At 36.7% G+C, this 27,423-nt stretch overlaps 1 protein-coding gene across 3 annotated transcripts in view; it reads left to right on the forward strand.

Annotated features, from left to right (window-relative positions):
• Positions 1-27,423, forward strand: part of aopep (aminopeptidase O (putative)) — a 93,590-nt gene that overhangs the window by 59,205 nt on the left and 6,962 nt on the right. Inside the window, exons 14-15 of one of the 3 annotated variants that reach the window (XM_067394892.1) lie at positions 14,197-14,313; positions 25,786-25,872. In XM_067394892.1, the coding sequence (XP_067250993.1) occupies positions 14,197-14,313; positions 25,786-25,872 (204 nt within the window). Of the gene's footprint in view, positions 1-7,528; positions 8,087-14,196; positions 14,314-25,785; positions 25,873-27,423 lie in introns of those variants that run through there. The other 2 variants (XM_067394893.1, XM_067394894.1) reach the window with 2 other exon arrangements.

Consider the following 27,423-nt stretch of genomic DNA (forward strand, 5'->3'; position numbering starts at 1 on the left):
CATCTGATTATGTAGTTTGTAGTTTAATCAGAAAACATTTTGTCACAGCTTACTAAATACAGCAAAAACAACATAGTTGAAAATATAGTAACGAATACCTGCATTTGGCAAAACATTTAGCAATAAAAACACTCTAAAATGCCAAAATTATCCAATGCTGTGCAGGGAAATGAATTGGTTGCTCATATTTTTGTTTTTTAGTTCATTTTCTTGAACCATCCAAACTAAACAGTTATTTCCAATGCAATATACAAGTGCAAGAGAATAGTTTAGTAGAACTCATTTCATTAGAGGCTCAACTATATGGTTTTTTGAAAGTCAAGTCAAATTTATTTCTGTAGCGCTTTTCACAATATGCATCACTGTTATGTCAGTAATGCCTTAGTGTATTACCATAGAACAAGGTTCAGGGCTGGGTGATGTGAATATACAAAGAGCTTTTTACATAGAGCTACATACATTTTTTTTTAAAAGTAGTACGTCTCAAATGACATACTGTACACATAATGAATTTAAACTATGCACTATACTACTTTACAATTTAATGTGTGAATTTTAGACAACTAGTGCGTCATCAAGCATAGGAGTCTGCTAGCCTGTGCTTGAAGTGTCGAACATTCCACACCTTGATTTTTCAGTTAAATAAGTGCATCATCCGGGTATTTGAAGTGCACTTTTTGCTGGAATTTTCAGTATAAACACACTAATTGCTGTATTTATACTATGCCATCAAGTAGTGCACAAATATGCGAATTGGGATGAAATCCTACACTTAGTATTGTAGCAGTTCATCAGGCTACACTGCTACTTGTTGGAAAAAGTACCTTGTTACTGTTTTTAAAACATCTGAACTGCTATCTTGCTACTAAAAATGTAGTTAAGTTAGTAGCATTGCTGCTTTAAATAAGTTACTCCCTGACACTGCACACCACCTCTCTTTTTTCATGATTTGTTTGGGTCTAAAGCTCCAGTGGTGCGTGAAAGGAACGTCAGTTATTGAGAAAGCTATCTGGGCTTAGTCTATCTGCGGACCCCCGTGAGCTCCGTGGTCTAATCTGAAGGTTAGCAGGGGGCTGTAAGCTGGCTTCAGCAGGCAGCCCATCTGCAGCTAGTCACCAGACCCCTGTCCAGCCCTGCAGACACGCTAACATTTCATTTTCATAACACATCCTGCCAGGGTCTTGCCAGGTGGCAGCTACTCTGCCAGCATGCGGGGAGATGAACCCGAGCAAGCTTTTAGCAGGAACCGATGCTATCTCACTAACATTTTCATTTATTTGTGAGGTTTGTTTTCCTCTCCCCCGTCTCGGACTCATATGGAGGAAATTCATTTGACATGGGGAAACGTCTGCCTGTGTATGTGCAGTATGTATACTGACTGTATCATCTGATAAAAAGGATAAATGACCAATTATGGCATGCCAGCTGTAGGTTTATATTTAGTTATAGTGATGTCATCTATCTGTAAAACTCATATTCTCCATCTTCCTCTTGTTTTTTTTAGCCTTTACATTTTCCTGCTAAAAGACAGATGACAAAACATCATATGCTCCCTTATATGCAGAATAATGTACATACAAAAACATATATCACAAAACATGCAGATATAAGCATGCCAAATGGCTTTTAAGCCCTTGGCTAGCTCATATAATGGCATATTCCAGGAGTCTGAGGAGTCTAATCAGATTTCCCATTTTGATTAAATTGTAACTCAATATGAACAAGGAGCTTATGCGGAGTGAGTCTGTGGAACAGGTGACCTATGAGATGGTAGCTGGTAAAAAAAAAAAAAAAAAAAAAATCCTCAAATGGCATGTGCAGTCATCTTTAGGGGTCACTCAGAGGTAACTCTGCAATGACATCTGGACGACAAATCCAGAAATTCCTTCGGTCTAGACCACAACATGCATGCCAGTTGAGGCGTTGCTTTTCAAAGCCATCTTATAGTTTGGATTGTGGTGTCAGGAGCTGTTTGTAGACAAACACAAAGGTCTCTTCATGCTTTGATGCCCTCTCAAACATGTATCATCAAAGTGTCTTTCAACAGGTGCTTTTATTAACAATAGATATTTTGCTTTGATCCTCCCTGTGGCGTCTCCCGTTGTTTACCAATCAGTCACCATATAGTAGACGCGGCTGTTGTGTCTGTGTGTGCTCACCGAGCACCTGTGATGATACAGGCCTGTTTCTCTAGGCTTTGAACACGTGCCCCCTTCCTCGCAGTGACCCCCTTTTCTGCTCAGCGTTTCACCCACAGCTGTTTGTTTTTGTCACCCAATTTGCAGATATTATGCACACAAGTAGACCTTTTGTTCTCGTTGTCAAAGCTGTCCTTTATGTGGCTATGCTACGGAGTGGGTTGAGGACATTTCCCTGTTTTCCTCATTTTTCTCCTTTTCTTTCACCCTCCCACATTGTAAAACATGTTTTGTCAGATAGCCTAATGTGGTAACTTCTAAATTAAATGGTCTTATTCAAGTCTCAATTGTTTATGATGACTTAATCAACTTTATTTTAATAGGTTACACCAACAAAATAATACTTAGTTAGAAATAGAAGCAGGTTTTTCCAGGTTTGAACACTCCCCCTGTCTTACATTGGTCAGACAAACAGATAGCCCTGCCCCAAAGTCACATCATTAGTTGAGCTAATGTTGCTGGATGATATTACGCATCTTTAAGGTCACAACTGCACAATTTTACATTTTATTTTATTTATTATAAATTTTCTATTGTTGTGAATTCATGTTTGTTTGTAATCAGTGCTATTTTAGTATTATTTATATAGTATTGTACTATTTATTATTATTATGAATTAGCTTTTAGTTTAATTCTTAGTTTTCGTTTTAATTATAGTTTAAGTTTTATATATTTTATTATGCTCTTTTGTCATTTAGTTTTAGTAATTTAAGTTTCATCTAATATTTATATTTTATTTTATTTCAGCTTTATTTTAATTGTTTTACCAATTTTAGTTTATTAAAATATTATATTACATTAATAGTAATTTATTATAATATTAACAATGTATTAGTATATGTAAAAATTAACATTAGCCAAGTTTAATAAATGCAGTAAAAGTATTGTTCATTGTTAGTTCATAATACCCAAACGGTTAACTGATGTTAACCAGTGAAACCTTACTGTACGCTAATTGATTTCATTGATTAAACCTCTAGATTTAGTGTATGCTAATATATGGTTGAAAACTAAGTTAAAGTTTAAGGCAACGTCCTCAAATTAGATGAGATGGTAGATGCGGATGCACAACTAGTGACACTTTGTTTTGGATGTCAGAACTAACAGATCACAGAGTCAACTGTATCACAATACCTATCAGGAGAGCTTCTGTATATTCTCTGCATTCGAAGGGCAAGGTCAACGTAACCTTTCTTGTTAGGACAGCTGTAGTCAAACATAATAGACCTTTCAAGTGCATGGTATCTAGAGGCAGTACATCTATGGCTTGTTTGTTTTCGCAGCTGCTGGACACGAGAGGGAGGGAGGACTCGTGATTACACTGCGCCAACATACATTGAGCTCTATAGGTCCATAGGGATGGAGGTGATACTGTAAAGGGGCACTAGGAGGGATTTTATGAGCTGGTGAATGATGTAAAGGGTCGATACATTTGATATGTAAAGGTTTTCCTTTAGCAAACAGTAATTCCGCTTGGTGCTATTATTGGTGTAGAAATTACACACTTCATCTCGCAATGTTGCATTGTAGGAAACTTAGTTTGACATATTACAAAGAGGCTTTTTTTTACTACATCTATCCAATAAAAGGCTCGAAACAACACTGTTGCACTTGGAGTCTTAAAGCTTGAATTGCTACAAATCAGTTTTGTTGCAGTGTAGGAAATTTAATTTGACATATTACAAAGAAGGTCTGGAAATTCATGGCCTTTCACATCATCTTTATGCATGCTTTTTCCATCTCCGTGACATATTCTTCTCTATTAACCCCACCGTGTCTCATGTTGAGATCTTTTTAGAACACATTGTGAAAACAGACGTATCTATTTCACTAAGTGATGTCTCGTCGACTTGCTGTCTGGTGCAGTCTGCTTGATTATGCACAGGTATGGATCTTCCGTACTCTCTTGTCTTATAAGGAACCAGCTCACAGACTCAGAATCTGAGATTAGAGACAAGGCCCGTGCCACAGAGTCAGTGCATCACCTTCAGCTGCCTGTTGAACAAGGGCAGGCGGATTTCTAAAAAGGGTGTTTATTGATTTTTAACCCAACGTCCTTTATCAGCATTGAAGTTGCTGTTAGAACTGTGAGGCAGTGGTTACCACACACACTCTAAACACACTGGAGCTACGGTGCTCAAACAGGTGACACAGGTTCGAGTCCGGTCTACAGTATCTCAGTCCTATTCCTGTACTTATTCCTTGTCTTTGTTTTTTTTCACTATATCTTTCCAATTAAAATGGCAGATCACTATTGCAAAATCAGTTTCTTTATCAGATTTTTTTTCCAGTACCAAAACATAGATATTGTTTTATATATAGTAAGCCTTAAATATATTTGATGCTTAAAGAAAAAATTGAATGAATAAACAAAGTAGTTGCATTAGTAAAATAATAAAATACGATATACAATACAATATACAAAATATATACTATAGAAAAAGTATTGATTTATATACTATTTTGTTATTTAATGCAACTATTTTGTTAATATAAAAAGAATATTAATAATTATTTCTAATTATATATATAATTTCGCTAATTTCGAGCTACAGGCAAAACAAGTGAAACATTTTTCACAAAAATTAGCAAATAGCAATTAAACATCTAAAAGTAGCTTTATTTGTATGTTTTCTGAGAGGAGTACCTTTCCTTTGACCATGAAAAATACTGTTTTCTTTGTTCACTACTGGCGCTTCCCCTCAGAACAAGTTTGGTATCGTTGTAAAGCGCAGCATTCCAACTTTGTAATGAAACGTCTGTTTCATTAATGTTAATCAAACAATTGGGAATCATGGAAAAAAGTTGAATATATATATATATATTTCCTATAGATATGGGTTTTGACTTGGTTTGTACCAAATTTGGTGTCAAATGCCAGGGATTTTAAGGTTTGGTTGCTAGGTGATTTTGTCTTGGAACCTTCAGAAAACTTTAACTAAATTTTTCTCAAAATTGACTTTGCAGACTCTATCGACTTCAAACAAATTTGAATAGAGAATGTCAGAATATTTGCTCATTGCGACTCATATGTGACCCGTGCTGGCAAAATATTTATTATATATCTTGTATCTGTCTGCGAAAAAAAAACAAACATCTGGCATATATTTAGTATCTGATGTAAAGGCGTTAAATGTTTTTATTTGTTTTAATTTTTAGCGCAAACCACACAAATTTAGGTTAGATTAATGAAACAAACTTCATTCAAGATGTATTATGTAAAGAAAAGAAAAAAAAGGTCTTGCTTTTCAACTAAATCAATCTCATTTTAAGAATGTTTACATATTTCCGCTGGAAAATGAGACAAAATCCTGATTAAGACAATGTGTTTGGGTGTGTTTGTTTTTTTGTTGTTGTTGTTTTTTTCAGTGTATTGGCTTTAGGAGCTGTTGACACAATCACAGTCAATGCTGCTTTTATAAAGGGCAGACCCACCCTCATATGATCTATAATTCACACAAGTCTTGCCTTCCCCGTGGTGACGAGTGTACCCCAATGCTGCTGAAACTCAGAGGCTTATGTTATCTGAACTACAGAGCCAATGTGTGTTCACCGTCATGTGTCATCATTTATTGTCCTGCAAAAATGGCAAAAATACCCTGAGATCTGCCGCATTCAAAGACAAAAGCCTTTAACTCTTTTGGAAGTGAACCCTGAGGCAGCTTCCCGGAGGGACAAAAAAGCCCCGATAAAGACAATAAGGGAGAGAAAGACACAGGGGGAAAAAAAGCAAGTGTAACCCAAGTACCACAGGCCGGGTGTTATGCCGTCTGTCAATGCCGGAGTGTGTTTTTATGAGGCTGTGGTCAGACAGCATAAAAAGCCCAGAAGCAGTAAAACTGCCACAGAAATCACACTTGGCATTTTAATAATGCCACTTAGGCACAGACTCATGTGCAAGAATAACAGGGAGTGAATGTTGTGCATTCTTACACACAAGACACTCCAGAGGGCAAAGGTTCGAGGGGACCCAACGCATGAGGTTTCAAAGAGGCAGAACATCTCCGTTTCCAAGGTTTTGCTTTATTGTGTCGGAGATGAAAGTGAGTCTTTTGCGAACGCTTTGAGAAATTCACATCAGTTCACTAGGCTGTCTACAGGTTTTTTGCATCTATTTGACTTTTATACGCTTTGCTTTGTCCTTCATCAATTCACTCACGTCCTTCAGCATTCTTAACCTCGTTTTACACTTTTTAAGCTTGCTGAAGAAGCCTCAGTACTTCTGCTTAGTAATGCTGCATAATCTTTGAGATAATAATAATTATAGATAAATTTAAAGCTCGTTTCCAGATGTTCAGTCAAAGCCTGTGACGTTTTGCTGGAATACGTTCCCTTGAATACGAATTGAACATTTACAGTTTCAGGTTCCTAATTTAATATTCCTACTGTTACCTTGGAAATGCATTAACAATGGCAGGATACAGGGGCTCCAAAGGGGAGAAGAGTGAGCACTTTTCACAAATAACATACAATTGTATACCAATACTTTTAAAAAGAAAAAAAGAATTAGAACCAAAAATCCCATGTTTTTTGTAGTGAAAACGATTAGATACAGTTATGCTAAAAAAGAAGTACTTTTATTTTGGTAAATTAATACTATAATTGACCAAGGGTACGTTAACTTTCACACTACACAAGATTTCTTTTTTAAATAAATGCTGTTCTTTTGAACTTTCTGTTCATCAAAGCATCCTGAATCAAACACATTAAATGTGTTAAATGTCTCTTAATGGTAACAAGAAATCATTTACTGTTTGTGATGGAAAGACAAGTAAATAATCTCATTCTATGCTGTTAAAAAAGTTGCTATGCAACAAGTGAAATGTCAAGTAGAGGAGAGTCAATAAATCATTGTGTTTACATTTCTATGAACATAATTCTTTCACTAGCAATTTGTCGAATTGCTAATGTTTTTGGGTAGTAAAACAAAATGTCAAGCAGTGACAGTATGAACTGCTATTCGTCACTCTAAAACTATGTTAGAGCATTTTTCTGTATTTTTCTATATTATGCAAGATGTTGTTATGAATTGAGAAACTACATGGAATATTTGTGCTTTTAAAAATCTATTCATACAAAAGTAAACTGGAAAGAGGGTCAATGGTAATTAAAATGTTTTAAAACTGAAGCAAAAAGGTGACATTTACAGCATCTAAAAAAAAAAAAATTTTCCTAGGGTTTTACCTAAAACTTTGAGATGATAAAGTGAATGTCCATGTTGTTGTACAACTCCCCATTTATGTTAGATTAATTAATGGGTTAATTTTTTGTCAGATAAAAAAAAAAAAATCTTCACAGAACCTGACTTATTTTAATTCATTTCATTTTAGATTCATATTCCAGACACGTTTGAAACACAGACGCACATCCAGTGAACAAAAGGTGAAAGAACATTTGGCCTTTTTCCTGTGTTTGTGGAACATGTCACTGGTTTCCTATGTGATTTTACTACAAACTGTCACTCAGTCTGAATGAACATAAAGCTTTGTGTAAGAACATTGTTAGTGTAATTGAAGGGAATTTCCCTCTGTACATGATAACACACACTACCATATTGCAGTCCATGTTTGAACTGAATACCTTCATACATAAAAAGTACTTTTCCTTTCATTTGTTTCTTCTTTTTATCTTGTTTGCAAAGGCACTTAAAGCAATAGTTCACCCATAAGTGAAAATTCTGTCATTAATTACGCATCCTCGTGTTGTTATTAACTTGATTCTGTGAAACAAAAAAGGAGACATTTTGAATATTGTGCTTGGACTTGCTGCTTGTACTTTTTCATACAATTCTAATGAATGGGACTGAAGCTTTCAAGCCTCAAAAAGTACCCAAAAAACACAGACAATAGACACAATAGAAGTAATCGTATGGTTTCAGAAGACTTGAAATATTGCGCACGAGTTGTATGAACTTCTTTTATGATGCTATATGGTGCTTTTTGTCATTTTAGAGCTTGACAGCCCCAGTCTCCATTTACTTTCAATTAACTGAAAGAGATTTTCTGCAAAAATCCACCTTTTGTGTTCCACAAAAGAAAGTTATACAGGTTTGGAGCAACATGGGGGTGAGTAAATAATGACAGAACCTTCATTTTTGGCTGATCTTTCCCTTAAAACTATCCCTGTAGATGCAAGCATTGGGTTGTCTGTAGCTTGTGTAGAAATAACGGTGGCAGGGTGTGTCTGTGTGTGTGTTCTTTCACTTTCCACAAACAGAAACATAATCTCAGTGCCTATGAGTCATGGTTCTTCTTTACCCACCACATCGTCCTCTTGCTCACAGCACCCCCCCCCTCCCCCTCCCTTGTAGGAGACATCGGGGAAGTGATAAATTCTGTCTGTCCTCTCCACAAAGAGTCTGAATTGTATCTTTTTGACTTCCATTGAAAGAGTTTTTGGAGACAATCAAGTATTTTATTAAGATTACTCTGTTAGAAGTGGCGGGATACTGTACCAATGACTAAAACAGAGGCGACTGAGATGAAATAAGGCAAAGGAAAGCTCTCCTGATTTAAAAGTACATAATTTTTCATTAAGCTCCTAGCTCTGTTTATTTGCACACTGCTAACTTTTCCATGGCTTTAATGGACACTGCATGAAAAGAGTCTTTCATGTGGAGAGAAATGAAAAAGGCAGCGGAAAACCAAACACACGATCGTCAGCCCAGAGTGACTGCATGTGTGGAGCTGTGCTCATGGAGGGAGTCTTATGGTGGACGGGATGTCCGTATGGCTCACAGAGGCAAGTGTGTTAATGGCGAATGATGAATTTCAGGATTTTCTGTTTGATTTGGCCCAAATGACAAAATGATGAATTCAGGGTTGGAAAACAGTTAGGCCTTGAGCAAGTGCTGAAAAATTGCTGACCTTATCACGCAAGTGTTTCTAGCTTGTGATCTCACCAAATATCCACTTTGTCCTGTTCCATCTGTGTGTGTTTTTTCTAGGAGTGGAGATGTTCACCTCTGCTTCCTGCTGTCTGAGCTCAGGCACTCTTATGTACAGTATTACAAGGGCTGATGACGAATAAGAATGTTTGATTTTAGATTTAGTTAAACACACATCAAGTTCTTAAAAATGTATTACTTTATTATACTATGGTTTTGAAAACTGTTATACCAAGTTTTAATTCAACGACTCTAGATATCATGTGGTGGACATTTTTCTTCTTATTATTATTATTTGTTTTTTAAATGTTTTTGTTTTAAATCATGAATTATCAATTCATAAATATCATTATGTTTTGGTATGTTGCACCACATGACAGTTTGCAGTCTGATTTAACCTATATGAGTATATTATCTGAAAATATTATCTGATATTTTGAGATACTCTCTGTCCTGGACACATAGTCATAAGGGTAAATGATATCATGGTATCATTTCCTGTTTTATGTTTCTTCCTGCATGCTAGTCACACCACATGAATTTGGTGGACAGAAGGTTTTTGAATATCATTAAGCAGTGAAGCATATTTGTTAAAATACTGTTTCTAAGAAATAACAATAAAAGATTTTCATTTTTTTTTATCTTCAAAAAGTAAGTAAAACAATAAAAACATGCATTATAGAAAAGCTGTATTTAAGTCGTTGTATGAATGAATTGCATTTTTTTGTGTTATCATTTTTTAAATGAATTAATCAGTAGGACACAAAAAAATTGTCATTGACAAAAAAAAAAAAAAACCCTCAACAGTCCAGGCAAAACAGTCAAAGCCAAGCAGTCAAAAACCTTCTTGACAACAAAATCCAGTCTTCAACTTCCTCCTTGGGTCAAACCAAGTAATGGAAAACCCCGTTTTGCTTTTTGCAGAATGATGTATTGTGGGAGGGTGTTTCCCCCAGATAGCTGATCACCTTGTTTTCTTTTCTGCCCTGTTTTTGACAAGATGAGTGGACTTGGGCACAGCAGGGCTGTTTGTTCCCCTGTGTGGAAAGGTTTTTACTGCCATCTCGAAACAATTGCCATTCCCTGAGGCAAATTGAGTGTGGAGGAGGGCTTTCGTCTCCCCTCTATCTTTTATGACTTTAAATTCCTCTCGTCTTTCAAAGAGCGGCGGATCCGAGGATCTTGGGTGGGCCTGTGAATGCCTCTTAATGACAGAGCGGAGGCTGAGGCGGCGATGCACCCGCTTATCGGCCGAAAGTGAGAAGTCTTTGCTTTCCACCACATTAATTCTTCACAGCAGATTCGAGTGAGAAAAACAGTTGACCCTTGCCACTTACTCTTCAAAGCGCGATGACTTTATTGGGTTTCTCACGGTCAAATTACTATGATTTTGCTTTTGACAAAGTTATTTTGTCCTGGGTTCTGGTTCTTTTAAGGCCTTGAATGGCCGCAGAGCAGTCAAGAGTGAAATAGTTCCCTCTTTCAGTAATGTAGACAAATATAGTTCTTATTTTGGTTAGGTGGGTGCAGCATTACATTTCCTAACCATTTTAGGGAAGGATATTTCAACGGATCGAGACATTGATGAAGTTGCGTCCATGAATAGTGATTTGAAATTGCTAATGATAACGATTGTTGCTTACTTCTTTCACCATATTAAGGTGTAACTAATTTAATACAACAGGAGCTGCGGATGAGAGATGTCCCAGGCTGAGCAGCGGTGTGTGTGGTGGCTTGAGAGAGTGTGTGTGTGTGTGTGTGTGTGTGTGGCTTTGGCCGGACAGTGAAAGGGAAGTGGCACAGGAGGGAGGAGACTGTGCATCACTGCTCTACAGATCCTGATGTGATAATGGAGTAATAATAGCAGGCCTGCCACCACCCATCTCCTACCACATCAGTCTTTCTGCCAGCTCTCTCTCTCTCTTTCTGTCTACGTGTCCCTTGCTCACTCCACCATTTCCCTTTTCCTGCTTCTCTCTCCATCTCCAGCCTCAGTCTGCTCTCTCTCCAGAAATGCTACAGTAAAAACCTGTTAATTGGTTAACTAAGTTACTTTACCATCTAGCATATAGTGAAAATTATATTAGATCTAATGGGACAGTCGATTAGAATTTTCAGCAAAATCCTGTAGAAATAATGGTTTTTATTTTTAAAGATTGCATTTTATATGTTATATATTTATATTTAATAATATATTAACCTTGTGTATGCACATGTATACACAAGACAACCCATGTACGTTTACTATATTTACTAAATATGTGTAAAATTTTATTTTAACTTGCTTGGTAACATAATGTTTAAATTGTTAAAATTAAGGCAACACTTTAATATGGGGAACACATGTTCACTATTAACTATGACCTTTCCCTCAATAAACTCCTAATTTACTGCTTATTAATACTTAGTAAGGTAGTTGTAGATAGTTGTTAGGTTGTTAGAATATGGTCATGCAGAATAAGGCATTAAAATGTGCTTTACAAGTACTAATAAGTAGCCAATATGCAGACTAGTTAAAAGTGATAATTGTTGCCCATACTGAAGTGTTATCAAAAATAAAAAACAAAACAGTAAAAAGATGTTCACAAAAGTTGCATTTTATTTAAATATTAAGGTTTCTTCTTACTTTTTGTTATCATTTATGTACATTTAGGTGTTATTTATTTAACATTTTTTTGTTTAGTTCATGTTTACTGCATTATTTTGGTGTCATTTTTATGGTAAGGCAAATTTTGATTAACTTTATTTCATTTTGTGCTCTCCTATCTGTGTTTGTTGTTGCAGAATCAGTATATTTTAAGAGACAAAACATTTTTAATTTTAATAGTTCAAGTAGATATTAACATTCTGTCAGTTAATGAATTATCTCATTATAAAGTGTAAAATATACAGGCACCAAAGTGGCATCCTGAAACAATTTCTGGCAATTACAGCTGCATTTTTACCATAAATTTTGATAGGGTTTTTAACATGAGATAAAAGTAACAGGAGAGAAATTTCTTGCTCTGTCTTCTTCATTATACGCACACACACACACACACCAAATAATAAAAGCATGCTGTCAGGTCAGCGATATTCTTGATCATTTCGCTCTGACTCATGTTGTGCCTTTATAAATGCTTGTCGGCATGTGTTATGAGGATGACTCATAATTTCTGTCATGGCTTTCAAAGGGCAGTACAATTTTTTGATAATATCATGGCAATGTACGGCAAATGGGGCTTTTCATTTTTACCTGTCTGAGACTGTTGTGACTTGCTTCTTTGTACGATTCCTTACTTCTGGAATGTTGAGTTTTAACGACTGAAAGATGGGTTAAAACAAGAGTAAGCAGGCTAAGAATTAAAAAAGAAACATAATCCCATGTAAATATAGCTATTTCATGCAATAATTGGTTTAGGTCTGATTTCCATACTGCAAGATGAGACTTTAAAGCATCTTTCCAGCACTCAAATCCCAAAGCATTCCTTCTCTCCATTAGCTGTCTATACTCTAGAAACCATTATGCAGACTTTGCTTTTTCGAGAAGTGAGAGAAATTTGATTTTCTTCTTATTCTGAAGATTATCAGAGGAGCTCTTTTATGGGAGGGAGGTTTAATTATTTCCTCTCGCTCTCGTTCTACCTCGCTGGAATGCTCTTCCCACTCCGAGCTTGTGCTCGAAACGTGCTTCTCTTTTCCTGCTCGGCTCTCTGAAGCTCTTCCAAGACAGCATTGATGTCTTATTCAGCCTGCTGAAAATGCCATCATGGTAAATCAATGTTATTTTTGATGGCATTTGAAATCTGTAGATCATTTTGTGGTGTGTTTTATCTGAGCCTTTGTCTACGTATCAGATTGTGTCCAATCAAGCCTTACTTAAATTATGAATCAAAAAATAATACCACATTGAAAATCTAGGATTCTAAATAAAATTTAATCCTAAACAATATAAACAGAAAGTATTATAATTTCGAACATATGATTATTTACTGTATGATTATTCACTCTTTCACTAATAACTAATCAAATAAATTTAGATTTTCTGAATGTATTATTTTTTTGGTCAACTTGACATTTCATTTCTTTTTAGCAATATTAAAATTATTGTAAATATTGAAATACATTACAAATATAAAATAATAGTGTCAGTGTCACATGATTCTTCAGAAAACATTGGTGCTCACAAAACATTTATTATTATCAATGTTGGAAACAGCATTGTATGCTTAATGTTTTTGTGGAAATCATGATACTTTTTTATTTTTTTAATACAAAAGAACAGCACATTATAAATGGGTCTCATTCATGAAACATTTGTAAATATACAAGTAAATATGTGAGTGATTTGCGCGTAAAGAGACCTTTCCAAAAACTCTTCTCCTGATTCACAAATACTTTGTAAACGTCAGAAGTGATAGTGAAATGTATGTGTGTGTTAATGAATTCCAATCAGTCGTAAATGGGACGCGCATGCACGCTCATTCTCAATTACCATAAATCTTGCCCATTAAATCCGACTGACAACTATATATGGGCATCATATTATGACACCAAACGAAGGATTTTGGCCATTTGGGGCCATTCGTTTGCCCAGCCCTATTGAAATCAATTAATTATTTGATTAAAGTGCTGCGTTTGCAGATGCTATTACTGGCTCTCACAATAAAAGTAAAAAGAAAAAACGTATGTAATTACAATATATAATATTTTGTAATGTACCTTATTAAGGTGAATTAAAATGCAGCCTTATTAATGAGCAAAGCGTTTGGATGTTAAACGCACTATTTACGCGTGGCTGGGAGCAGGTGTAGATTTCTTTCGTACCAACTAACATTTGGAAAATACGAACATTTTAATGAATACGAAAATTTACGCCAGAACCACTTTACACACGATTTACACACAAATTCGTTCTGCTCGAGTTTCATGAATGAGACCCAATGTCTTTACTCTAAATTTTGTTCAATTTAATGCATCTTTGCTCTATAAAAGTTGTAACTTCAATTCAAAAGTTTGGGGTCTATAGTTGTTTTTTGTTTTTGTTTTTTTACAATTGGTGCCCCCTTAAAAATATTAAGTGCATGTTAGCTATATGAAATTATTCACAACCCTTTTGTTTTTCTGTTTCAGTTGAGTCCAGAGCAACTGGTGCTTCTGTTGGAGTTTCTTCTAGAGGAACCAAAACTGAGTTTGTCCACGCTAAGATGCCTTCAGACTACTTATAACCTACAGGCCCAGGATGCTGAGGTAATCAACACTACATACATTCCACCACACTATTACACCACTACTGCTTATTCGTATGTATATTTATCTTCATGAGACCACAAAATAGTCTACAGTCTCAATAACTACATTGAATTCTTGGTTGAGACAATCGGGAAACTAAAAAGATTAAACACATCTGTTATTTGGCTTCAGTGCATTCACATTATATCATATTAGTGTCTTAGTAGTTCATAGTTGTTTTCTTTATAATCTTCAGTGTTAAAATAGTTTCTTCTATCCCAGTTTAACATGCAGAGATAACTATAAGTAACCATTTTTAGGAGTTTGGATGAACTATTTGAAAAAACAATCATTATTTTTCATTATATTGAACAGGAAAAGTGTTTTAATACCTAACTTTCTTTTGCTGTTTCCTCTCCACACCTTTTTAAATATTGACTATAGGCAGGCTGAACTCATTTGTCACGTCTCCACCAACATCTCTTATGTTCACAGCTGAAAAACCACACCAATCCATCAGTCTTATCATTTTATGTTGTTCTCGTTCTTGAGTTTGTATACTGTAACACTAATACTGCTGACATTTACTCTTCTACCCAGGTGAATTAGTTGCTTGCATTTATTTGTAAGTAATCTCATCATTCTGTTTAAGATAGAGAGGTTTCGAAAATATCATGTCTACTTGAATTCCCTGAAACGTCCTCTCGCATGGCCGTATCAGACGAACGCAAGTGAAGCTATCTGATTTCTCCCAGATTATGTGGAGAGTTTTCTTCTTAAGACATACAGGGGTTTCGGGCCACGCACTGCTCTCTTTGAGAAGCGCACGCTAGCCAAACGCTAACCTCTGTGGTATTTGCCTCCTGATTCAATTACTGTCCCGGCAGCCAATTAGGCCACTTTGTGATTCTTAGTCAATTCAGAGGAGGCCAGCTTCTGTTTGGGAGCAAATTTTGGCAGGCCAGCAGTGACCTACCACAACGTTCTTTTGAAACGAAGCACTATTTGGCAGCATGAAAGATGTAAGATAATACGAAATGGTGACCACAGTAAGTCCCAGACTACCACAGTTCGTTTCAAACCGAGGCCCAATGGGAGGTTTTCATCAAGACCTTCCAGGAAAAACAAAAGGCCCTCTAAAAATAAATCAGGTTATTACTACCACGTGCCCCTCCCTCTGTCCCACCCGCTCTCTGGCTTCTTTTCTCTGCTGCTGCTCCCAGGCTCCGACGGTCATCTTTTCTTTCAGACAGATTTAATTCTCCTCCCCGCTATAGCCATTTTTTACCATCCTGAAGCACCGTTGCCATTTATCCTTCTTTTTCCTTTCGTGAATTGCTGCTGACACATAATTTTCATGTTTTAAAATAGACGTGAATCCTTATTAGCTGTGCATAATTATTAGCTCTGCATGAAGAACGCTTTAAGGTCACAATAAAGTTGAGAGGTGTGGTTGGCGCCACTCAGTCTATGTGGGTCACGACTGGGCGTTGTTCTCACATAAGAAATGAATCACTGGATATTTCATAATTGGTGGTACTTGCAAAGGCAAGCATGGCCATTAATATTGCTCACACTAAGGGTTAGGGATTTAAACAAACCCCTAACCCTGAGTATTAAACTCGTCATGACTCGTTTACAGACATGAATTATGCCTCAGATTGTGTGGCTTGTTGAAGAGAGGTGTGCTATTTACTTTTGTAAAGCGATCAAACTTGTAATTTTCACCTGGTGTACAGTAAAATGGGTGGAAACATCCTGTAGATTTACGATGATGGAGGGCTCTGAGGCATACCTACTGTAGAGACCAGAATATCATTGAGAACTAGGGGTGGACTCTTTTGATTGGACCTGTAAGCAACCATCTAACAAACAGCCAGTGTAGCCTGGCAACCACCTACAACATTGTGGCAGTTTTGTATGCATTTAGGCCCTGTTTACACTAGTGCATATTCGTTTTAAAACAGCGTTTTAAAATGAAAACGATCCATGTCTACACTGGCGTTTCCACAGCGTTTCAGAAACGATCTTTGTCTACACTACACGACCGAAAATGCATGTCACATGACCGTTTATGCACACTGGGCATGCGCGTACAAGTGTAAAGAGATGCCTCTTGCGCATGTAGGTATTAAAAAAAAATGCAGAGTTTAAAGGGTTAGTTCACCCAAAACTGAAAATTCTATCATTATACTCATCCTCATGTCGTTCCACACCCGTAAGACCTTTGTTCTTCTTTGGAACACAAATTAAGATATTTGTCATAAAATCCGATGACTCAATGAGGCCTGCATTGCCAGCAAGACAATTAACACTGCTTCTTGAAGCTTCGAAGCTTAACAAATCTTTTGTTTCGAATCAGTGGTTCGGAACCGGTATTAAACTGCCAAAGTCACGCCCCCCAGTGGTGAATCATTGAAATTTCGAAACACTTATGACGTAACAAAGCCTTGTTTACTAAAATCATGTGACTTCGGCTGTTTGATACGCACTCTGAACGACTGATTCGAAACGAAAGATTTGTAAAGCTTCATGAAGCAGTGTTTTGAAATTGCCCATCACTAGATATTGTTGAATAAAGTCTTTATTTTCTTTCTTTGGCGCACAAAATGTATTCTCGACGCTTTATAATATTAAAGGGTTAGTTCACCCAAAAATAAAAATTCTGTCATTTATTACTCACCCTCATGCCGTTCCACACCCGTAAGACCTTCGTTAATCTTCAGAACACAAATTAAGATATTTTAGTTGAAATCCGATGGCTCAGTGAGGCCTTCATAGAGAGCAATGACACTTCCTCTCTCAAGATCCATAAAGGTACTAAAAACATATTTAAATCAGTTCATGTGATTACAGTGGTTCAATATTAATATTATGAAGCGACGAGAATATTTTTGGAGCGGCAAAAAAACAAAATAACGACTTATTTAGTGATGGCCGATTTCAAAACACTGCTTCATGCATTTAGCACTCGCTTATTGAGGTCTGATCGCGCTCTGACAACGGCAGTGATGTCTCGCGCTTATACTTCAATGGTTGCAGTTAAAAATCATCATTTTTGTTCTACTGAAGAAAAAAAGTCATCTACATCTTGGATGCACTGGGTGTAAGCAGATAAACATCAAATTTTCATTTTTTGGTGAACTATCCCTTTAACTGCATAATGGCTGCTAAAAATGACAACTATAGCAAAGATTGCAGTTCAGTCTCCATGTTATTGTTTACATGGTCACCAAGGATACGCAGTGCAAACATGGACAGCCATGCCATCATTTTCAAAAGTCTCCATTTTGGTCTGTTTATACTGAAATGCAACCCCGCCGTTGTCAAATTAAATGGGGTCTGCAGTGTGTTTGAAAACGCCGGCGTAGTGTAAACGAAAGGCGTAACCGTAGCAAAACGTATGCGTTTTAAAATGAAAACGCACTAGTGTAAACGGGGCCTTAGTAAGGAACCATCTAGCAATGCCCTCACAATCAGCCAGTACCTAGCAACCACATACTGTAGTAACACACTAAAATAACCCAGAACACCTTACCAACTGCATAGTGATGCTTTGGCAACCACCTACAGCATCTTATTATTGTAGTGATTTTCCACAGGCAAGCACCACTAATTTTTTTGTTTTCATCGTGTTTTCTTAAGAAAATGTAATAATTTTGACTCACTTTGACTTTAAAAATTAAATGTTTATCTTCAACAATCCAGCTGAAACTATCATGTGTGTGTTTGTGTTTGAGGATAGTTTGTTTATACTTGAATTATAAGGGAATAAGGAAACTATGATGCATTTAGAAGAAGGGTCAAATTTAGGACACGATTTAAGTTAATCTGCCTTCAGTACAGCCTTTATTCCATTACACAATATCATACTTCAGAACCCTGCGTAGGAGTTTTTTAGGTGTTTGAACAGTATTTGGGATGGATTCCACTTAGATTAAGCATGCCAATCAGGAGAGAATAGCACCTCTCAGTCCTTGGCGCGTCATGTGTGCCGTGTATTTCGTGCGAGCTCAGGCAAAAGCGTGAGGGCTAAGCATTGTGGTATGCTGTTTCATGTGAGGACTCGTGCGCGTGAGTGCGAATACCATCTGTTGGTCAGGCACACAGAACGCATTGTATCACAGCTACTCTCAAAACCCGGTCACAAAGTTCACACGGACAGCCAGCCAGGAAGAGAGCGATTGATAAAAGGCATATCAGAACGTTTTCTAGATGTGCTCTGTAATAGTGTGTGTGTTCCTAAAGGCAGGAATCATAACATGGGCTGCTTGATGAGAGGTCAGATGACACCCGTTCCATTTGAAAAGCATTTTATTGGAATCCAAACAATACGAAACAGTGACAACATAAAACAAGAATCTTTACCACATGTACTCAAAACCTGTGCGTGAATATTTTCACACAGAAATCATGATTCGTCAGTGGGTTTGCACTTACGATATTTAGGATATAATTGTTGGCTTTAGAGATAGATAGATAGATAGATAGATAGATAGATAGATAGATAGATAGATAGATAGATAGATAGATAGATAGATAGATAGATAGATAGATAGATAGATAGATAGATAGATAGATAGATAGATAATCATATTACTTTGTGTTTTGCACGTTTCACGACACTTTCACAAATGTGCTAAAAAGGTGTTCAGTTTTATCCGAAATTGATGAATGTGAATTTGTTTTATTATGTTGGCTGTTGTACGTATCACCGCAGTTCTAAATTGAAATGTCAGATAAATGTCATTTTATATGAAAAGTTCATTTCTGTTGGAAACTACAGTGATTTGTATGTATTGATACGGTTCTTGGCGTATTACGAAAATGTAAGTGGAGGTACGTTTTTCCAATAAGCCAGTGTTGATTTTTTTGGAAACCGTGTTTCTGAACAAGTAGTTACAAGTGATTCTGAAAATGGCACACTTGGTTTTCCTCAAATATCTTGCTCTTTGTATATGAGAGCTCCTCTTTAGAGAGTGCGAGGATGCGTTTGCACCTGTACAGGCCTTTAAATGGTGATTTGGGCATGTATTGTGTTAATTACTGTGGGGGCGTGCTCTTGTTTAGAATAATCCTTTTTTCTGAACATTAGAGGGAGAATAATGTGTGTACGCACCTGGAAATTTTGCGTGGGAACTTTTTCTGTACTCAATAATTAATGAATGAGACCCAATGACTGTAGCTCGTTTCACTACATTAAAACTACAAGAAAGCATTAACAGAATAACTTAAAATGCACAGTAATTAAACTCCCAGATCAAACAGAGACTTCCCAGGGTGACATGACCCACAACATTTAAAGGTTGCGCCCTTGACGTATTATGAAATATTGCATCACTGGTGAAAAATGGCCTGAGGCTTTTGTATGGTTATGATTGAGCCTCTGTAGTCCTGCCATCTGCTGTATCAGGAAGTTCTTGTAAGGCTGGCATATCTCAGTGTGGGCATAATGTCACCATGTGTCCAACGTGGCTTAACCTACTCGGTTTAAAAGGCACGTATTGGTATATTAGCATGTGCATGTGACCGTTTGAAAATAAGCTTGTGCATGCATGGCTATGGGTTTTCGTAATTGAAATTACGTGCATGTGTGTCGCTGTGCCCTCCTCTGTGCCCCGTATAGACCCGGCAGCTGCAGAGGGGATCAGAGTTGAGCTGCATTCCTGGGGAGACCCCTGAGGCAGGACAGCTGCAGTGTGCCTGCCTGCGTCTCTCTCTCTCTCTCTCCCTCTCTCCAGAGATGCAGTAATTACACGGGACATTCCACAATTTATTACTGCAAGCATACGTGTACATGCACACAGAAACGCTCCCACAGATGCAGAGTGTAATCAATGATGCTCATGGCATGTTACTTTAGCTGTGGACACACAGAGGTCAGCCAATAGTGATCAGACATACTGACCTCACTTTAAAGGAACAGTGCACCCAAAAATGAACGAATGTCATCATCTACTCACCCTGATGTCTTTTGAAATTCCTCATTTGTTCTGCACAAAAAGTGATATCTTACAGAATGCCCTGGCTGCTCTTTTCCATACAATCTCTGCATTCATTTATACGTACTTCCCGGCTACACAGTATGTGAAAAGCAACAAATGAACAATACGTACTGCATCTGTTCTGAAGTATGCAGCTAGTCTTTGCTGTCCCATGAGGCCACTGGCCTTCTTAGATTTGAAAAGTTGACGATAAATATCTATAATTAAATGTATGCACAACTTTTCAAATGTTTGGGGTTGGTAAGATATTGTAATGTTTTTGAAAGAAGTCTCTTATGCTTAGCAAGGCTGCATTTATTTGATCAAAAATACAGTAAAAAACGTAAGATATTATTCCAATTTAAAATAACCGTTTTCTGTTTAAATATTTCAAAATATGTCTTATTTCTGTGATGGCAAAGCTGAATTTTCAGCATCCATTACTTCAGTCTTCAGTGTCACATGATCCTTTAGAAATTATCCTGATGAGCTGATTTGATAATTGATTTGTTGAAAATAGTTGCCTAACATTTTTGTGGAAACAGGATGAGTTTTTTTAGGCTTCTTTGATGAATAGAAAGTTCAAAAGAACAACATTAATTGGAAATTAATGTGTCTTTACTGTTAATTAAGTGTCTTTACTGTCACTTTCAATCATTTTTATGTGTCCTTGCAGAATACAGATATTAAAGAGCACCCTTATGTCGTCCCAAATCTGTAAGACCTTTGTTTGTCTTTGGAACACAATCCAAGGGTATCTGATCCACACATTGGCAGCAACGTCATTGTACCTTTTGAGGTCCAGAAAGGTAGAAAAGACATTGATAAAAGAGTCAACGTGACTACAGTAGTTCAACCTTAATGTTACGAAGCGTCGAAAATACTTTTTTGCGCAAAAACAAAACAAACGAAGATCTTAAGGGTTTGGGACGACATAAGGGTGAGTACTTAATGACAGAAATTTCATTTTTTTTGGGTGAACTAACCCTTTAATATCTTTGTTTAGGATTGACCCCAAACATTTGAATGGTAGTGTATATAAATTTCTATAATTAAATTTGATATTATTTAATATAATTAAAAATTGTATTATTTTACTTAATTCATATGTTATTTATTTATTTATTAACCTTTATTTAACCAGGTGAGTCAATTGAGAACCAGTTCTCATTTACAATGATATTAAAGAGCACCCTGGTGCTCTTATTATATACATATTATATTATATATATTATATTATATATACATTATTTATATATTATATAATGTGTTCAGATGCATTTAAATGTATTACCCAAAAACATCCATCCAGTAGTCCATACTGTTCATATGCTAGACTTAAAGCTTTATGCAAGAAATGGCAGTAATTGGATGAACTATCCCTTTAAGCCACCAGATCATCATTCAAGCAATTTTTCTCTCACATTCACTCTTAAATCCTTCTTCTTCCCGTCAGTTTTAATGAGTTAGCTACCTGATGCTATGTGCGTATTAAGTTTATTAGATTCTTCAAGTGTCCTCAGGTTAGGTTAATGTAGGTCAGGCTGTCTGACTGAACAAAATGTCTTCCTGTTGTGGGAGTTTAGATCAGTGTTATCATTAACTCTCCTGTTACCACACCCCAGGCGAGAGGAATCTTTATCCCATACACACAGGTTGCTTGCTGTTTGTGTCTAGACAGACGCACACTAGGCCTGCTATTGTGTGTGTGTGTGTATCTGAGGGATTTGCCTTACTGCTAATTACTGATGTGTGTTTCCTCTAGTATGTGGCTGTCGTCACTGTGGCTTCTGTGGACTCCGGGAGGTTCTGTGACCCTGACGGGAAATAATTTTGGTCTTATTCTGTTTGTGTGTGTGTGTGTGTGTGTGTGTGTGTGTGTGTGTGTGTGTGTGTGTGTGTGTGTGTGTGTGTGTGTGTGTGTGTGTGTGTGTGTGTGTGTGTGTGTGTGTGTGTGTGTGTGTGTGTGTGTGTGTGTGTGTGTGTGTTCTTGTAATGTGGTTTATGATGACAAAAATGTCTATAATGACATGGGTATTACAACATAAACATGGTTTGTGAGGATACTTCCTGTGTCCTTGTAAACCAAATGGCTTAAAAAACATAATAAAATGTGTTTTGTTTTGTTTTTTAATTCAAAAAATGCCCAAAGTTTTCTGTGATAGGTAGGATTAGGGGTATAACAAAACAGTTTGTACAGTATAAAAACCATCACATCTATGGAGAGTTGCCGTAAACCACATATACGTGCGTGTGTGTGTGTGTGTGTGTGTGTGTGTGTGTGTGTGTGTGTGTGTGTGTGTGTGTTTCGCAAGTCTTTCACAAGATAACAATTCCCAGCAAGCCAATAGTTCAAATTTTGTACTTCTTGTAATTGTAACATTTTTGTGCCAGGGAAAACAAATGTTATATATATTTATTTGATTTCTCTTCTGAAATTTGGTGTGCGTCCCAAAACCTACAGTATATTTTCACATCAAAACCAAAAGCAAACAAAAAAAATCAAAGCATATTTTACATCAGACATTACAAACATCTATTTTATTTAGCTTATCTCATATTTAATTCTTTTTTAAAAGTCCATGACAGCTACAAATTCAAAAATAGACAGCATACTGTGCAAAAGATATGCTTATAATTTAACACATTCCAACTTTCTAAATATTCGATTTATTTTTATTTAATTTTCTTTCTATAAAAGCTTAGTTGCTTTTCCGTATTTGATTCAAAGAGCACAAGCCACTTGCATCATCATAAATCAAGCCTGTCAAATATTACCAGTCACAAACATTTTGTTCCTCATTAATTCACTTTGCTGGCTTACCAACGGAAAAAGTAAGGGAATATTTCTGATCTATGAATATGCTGCCACAGATTTCATATACATGTCTGATGGTACATTTTCCACTGAGGTAAAGGTTAGTAGATGTGTGACAGTGTGACAGGGCTTTTCTTTCCAGTTGAGCAATTGTACTGTATCTTTTCATTGTATTGCTTGTTACATTAAAAGTGATTTATTTTTATTTTACATAAGCAAAGTTTTATCGACTCGCTAAAGCACCTTTATTATTTGCATTTAGCACTTGGCTTTCATTTTGTGAAACTGACTGAAGAGTGGAGACTGAAATCATGTCTGAGCACACTTTTGCATGAACAGCAGTTGATTAAAAAAAAAGCATGACCGAACATCTGACACATGAAAGAGAAAGAACAAAACAAGAAACGAATGATCAACTAAGATGATAAGGTTTGCAGGCAGGTAAGGACAAAGGAGAATGCAAAAACCTCATTCCTCGTAAATGCATGGTGACATTTGAACGTGTTGCTTAAATAGATGGTGATTTGTGACCGGAAGGCTCTTTGCAGTGCCGCTGTTTCCTGTTGCTTTCCTGAGTCACTTCACACCTCGCCTTAAAGCAAACATTCTCACACACTTGTACACACACACTCACACAATCTAACTTCATTAATCATTAAACTGCCTGCCACCTTCAAGCCCCACGAGCTCCTACCCATTCTGCTTCAATTAAACCCTTGCTGCGTGTGGGGGAGCAAAAAGAGAGGAGTAAAGACATGAAAGACTCTGCTGGACTATCATGTCCAACCTCTGAATCAGGGGATTCACTTAGGCAAAATTGAAAGCATTTGAGGCATAATGTTAGTTTCCACAAAAAAATGACCTGTTCTTTAAAAAAAGCAAAAGGAGTTACAATGGAAGTGATTGGGGTCAATGCATAAGCGTTAAAGTACTCCAATAGTTTAGACACAAAACACAACAGTGTTAACATGTTAACTTTGAATAAAAGCTTCTGTCAAATGCATAAACATGATGTTAGAGAAAGAAATCACTTTACCGTTTTCTTTTTTTGTCTGAATTTACAAATTAACAACTAAAAATTCATGGTTTAAAAAACTTGACATTTTAATAGAAAAATACAAATATAAAAATGCTTTTATAAAATTATAAGCTTCACATTTCTGCTTTTAAGAATTGGCCCCATTCACATTGTAACTGCCTCACTGTAACCTCGATTTTTACTTCTTCTTTTTTTAACCCTCTGGTACTCTTCGGCCATTTAAGCGAAAAATTGTATATTTTGTTTTTTTTTTTATCATTTTTTTACTTCATCGGAATGGTACGAAACTTGGTAAAGGTTTTGGCACTTGCTATGTGAATACACACACACACACACTCACACTCACACACACACACACACACACACACACACACACACACACACACACACACACACACACACACACAAATCATGAACATGATTCGAAAAGGTCATGGTCCTGAAAAAAATTGTCACACTTGTGCTCCTCAGTCAAAAGTGACTGCATTGGAAATGAATGGGAGACAAATTTCATCTAGTGAAAACTATTGGTGCTACAACCAAACAAAATCTTACTGAAAGCCAATTTTTTGAGATATCAAGCTCAAATTTGGAACACATCTTGTTTAGATTTATGGCTTTGATTTTCTTGCAGGTTTAGAGTAAAACGTGTTTTTGAAAATATATATTTCACATATAAAAATTGAAAATAGTATTTTTTAAGCAATAATTTGCCAAGTGTCCTTTTTAAAAAGAGACCAAAATTAAAAAAAAAGTTGAAAATTTCATTTTCAGGTCCATGCTCAAAAATGGATTTTAACTACAGTGTAAATATAATTTACTACAATAAAATTCCCTAAAAATACAAAATATTAAATAAAAAACATTATTAAAACTAAAAAAAAATCGCTCATTTTTGACCAACAACGAAGAGCACCAGGGGGTTAAACAAGAAAAAGAGGAACTTTTTGTAGTACACTCTTAAAATGAAGGTTCTATATTGGAATTGATGCTTCCATGAAGAACCCCTATCATCCATGGAACCTTTTCATTGCACAAAATATAGTCTTTATCTTTGTAGTGGAAAAGGGTTCTTGATTCTTCCATGGCATCATAGTAAAAAAAACGTTTAGAGCCTTTTTTTTTTCAAGAGTGCACATTAGGCCACAAACGCTGCTGACTGAGCTTGTACTGAACCTGGAATATTCCTTTAAATACATTTGTCACTCCTAAAACTTTTGAGTGTGCCAGTGATACAAAAATGTAATGAGATCTCCCAGGCGTGTATGAGGTCAGGCTTTGGGCCGTGCTCAGCGCTGCTGTTGTTAGGTCACTGTGAGGAAAGAGCTGAATGACAGCAAAGAACCAGAAGGGGAATGAGAACTAGGGAGAGACAGAGCCAGTCTGTGATCTCTCCGCTCTGCTGCGCTAACACAGCCTCCATTTATACACAAGAGAGAGAAAGAACATCAAGCATAAACAGAGCACTCACCTCCACTGACACACGACTGATAACAAAACTACAGAGTCATGTGCTTTGCTTTCCTAGATTTCCCCATATGTGTGTGATTCTTGCAGGTGGTGACGTCTAGTTAGCTCAGTGTTATGATTGAGCTGTTGGGCTACTTTCATCTTGTTTAATCGCTTTCTATCTGTCTCTTTCTTATTAGGTGAAACATCGCTGGTGTGAACTTGTGGTCAAGCATAAACACACAGAGGCATACCGAGACGTTGAGCTCTTTCTGATTCATGACCAGGTACATGAGTGGTTCTCTAGCACGCTGTTCCCAAACCTAATGAGCTGTCTTTATAGGCAGCCTTTTAAGGCATGTTCATATCACACAGTCTGTTTCAGAAGCTATTTAACTGTTTTTTGATAAGTCAGTATCACATGTAGCCTTCACACAGAAGACAATCCCAGAAAACAGTGCACTGAGCTACAAAATAGATTATAAAGTGCAACAGTGCCCACTTTTTAAGCAGTTTTGGTTCCAGAAGTAAAAACAATCTTTGTTGAAGTGTTAGAAGCCATGAACTAAGCCAACCAGTTACATGGTGAATCATAGCATTACAAACAAAATAATACAAAAAGGTACAAGACTGTGTACTTAAGACTGGTTCGACTCTCTGATTGGTGGAATTTTCTGTACAACAACATTGGGTAATGCAGTTTTTCACCACAATCTCCTTTGTTAAAGCGATAGTTCACCCAAAAATGAAAATTTATCTGCTTACCCCCAGCGCATCCAAGACGTAGGTGACTTTGTTTCTTCAGTAGAACACAAATGATGATTTTTAACTCCAACCGTTGCGGTCTGTCAGTCGTATAATGCATGTCAATGGGAACTTCGTCTATAAGATTAAAAATAAACATGCACAGACAAATCCAAATTAAACCCTGCGGCTCGTGACGACACATTGATGTCCTAAGACACGAAACGATTGGTTTGTGCGAGAAACCGAACAGTTTTTATATCACTTTTTACCTCTAATACACCACTATGTCCAACTGCCTTGCGCATCCAGTTGGTGAGGTCTGAAAATGCGCTCTGATTTCGGAAGTGATCTCTCATGCGTTTACTTCAATCATTAAAAATCTATTTCCCTATGGAGAAAATGAATTAAGTTTTTACTTCCAGAACCTGACTGTTGAACTCTATTGCTTATAAATATACTTATATGTACTTATAAATGTATATTATTATATTTCAGTCAAGATGCTGCCTTGGAAGGGAACTGCCTGTGTAGGTAGTAGGCAGTAAAGGCTCCGGTATACTTCAAACGAACTTCTTTTTTGTTCTTCGTTTAAGGGTAAAACGAAGTTCGAAATGCATGACCAGCGATATACTGTAAACGAACATCTGACGCCGCCCACACTGATGAGAGCAGCATTGAGATGAATATTTAAATATGTGCCGTGCACTTTCTCCTCAGTAACAAAATAAACACAACAAAAATGAGAAAACAGTAAGCATTTATTATAGAAAGCATAAGAAAAACGTCTGATCATAACAGCGTGGGTATGTTAGCACGAGCTCTGCAAAGTAGCACTCCAGTCACGTCACATCTTCATATAGCAGTTTATTCAATGGATTGATTACAAGCACAACTTCATTTTGTACTATAAAGCAGCTATCCAGTGTGTTCATGTTTTCACCCACGGAGATCTTACCTCAACAAACTCTACAGATCAAATGAGTCAGAGACACGGTCCACGCAAGTGAAGGCGGAGCCTCGGCGCACACCTCCTGTTACGTTATCGTCACGCAACAATGGTAGTACGAAGGTGTTTTGGTGCTGGAACGAAC

This window comes from Chanodichthys erythropterus, chromosome 9 (assembly GCF_024489055.1).
Source record: "Chanodichthys erythropterus isolate Z2021 chromosome 9, ASM2448905v1, whole genome shotgun sequence".
Classification (NCBI taxonomy): Eukaryota; Metazoa; Chordata; class Actinopteri; order Cypriniformes; family Xenocyprididae; genus Chanodichthys; species Chanodichthys erythropterus.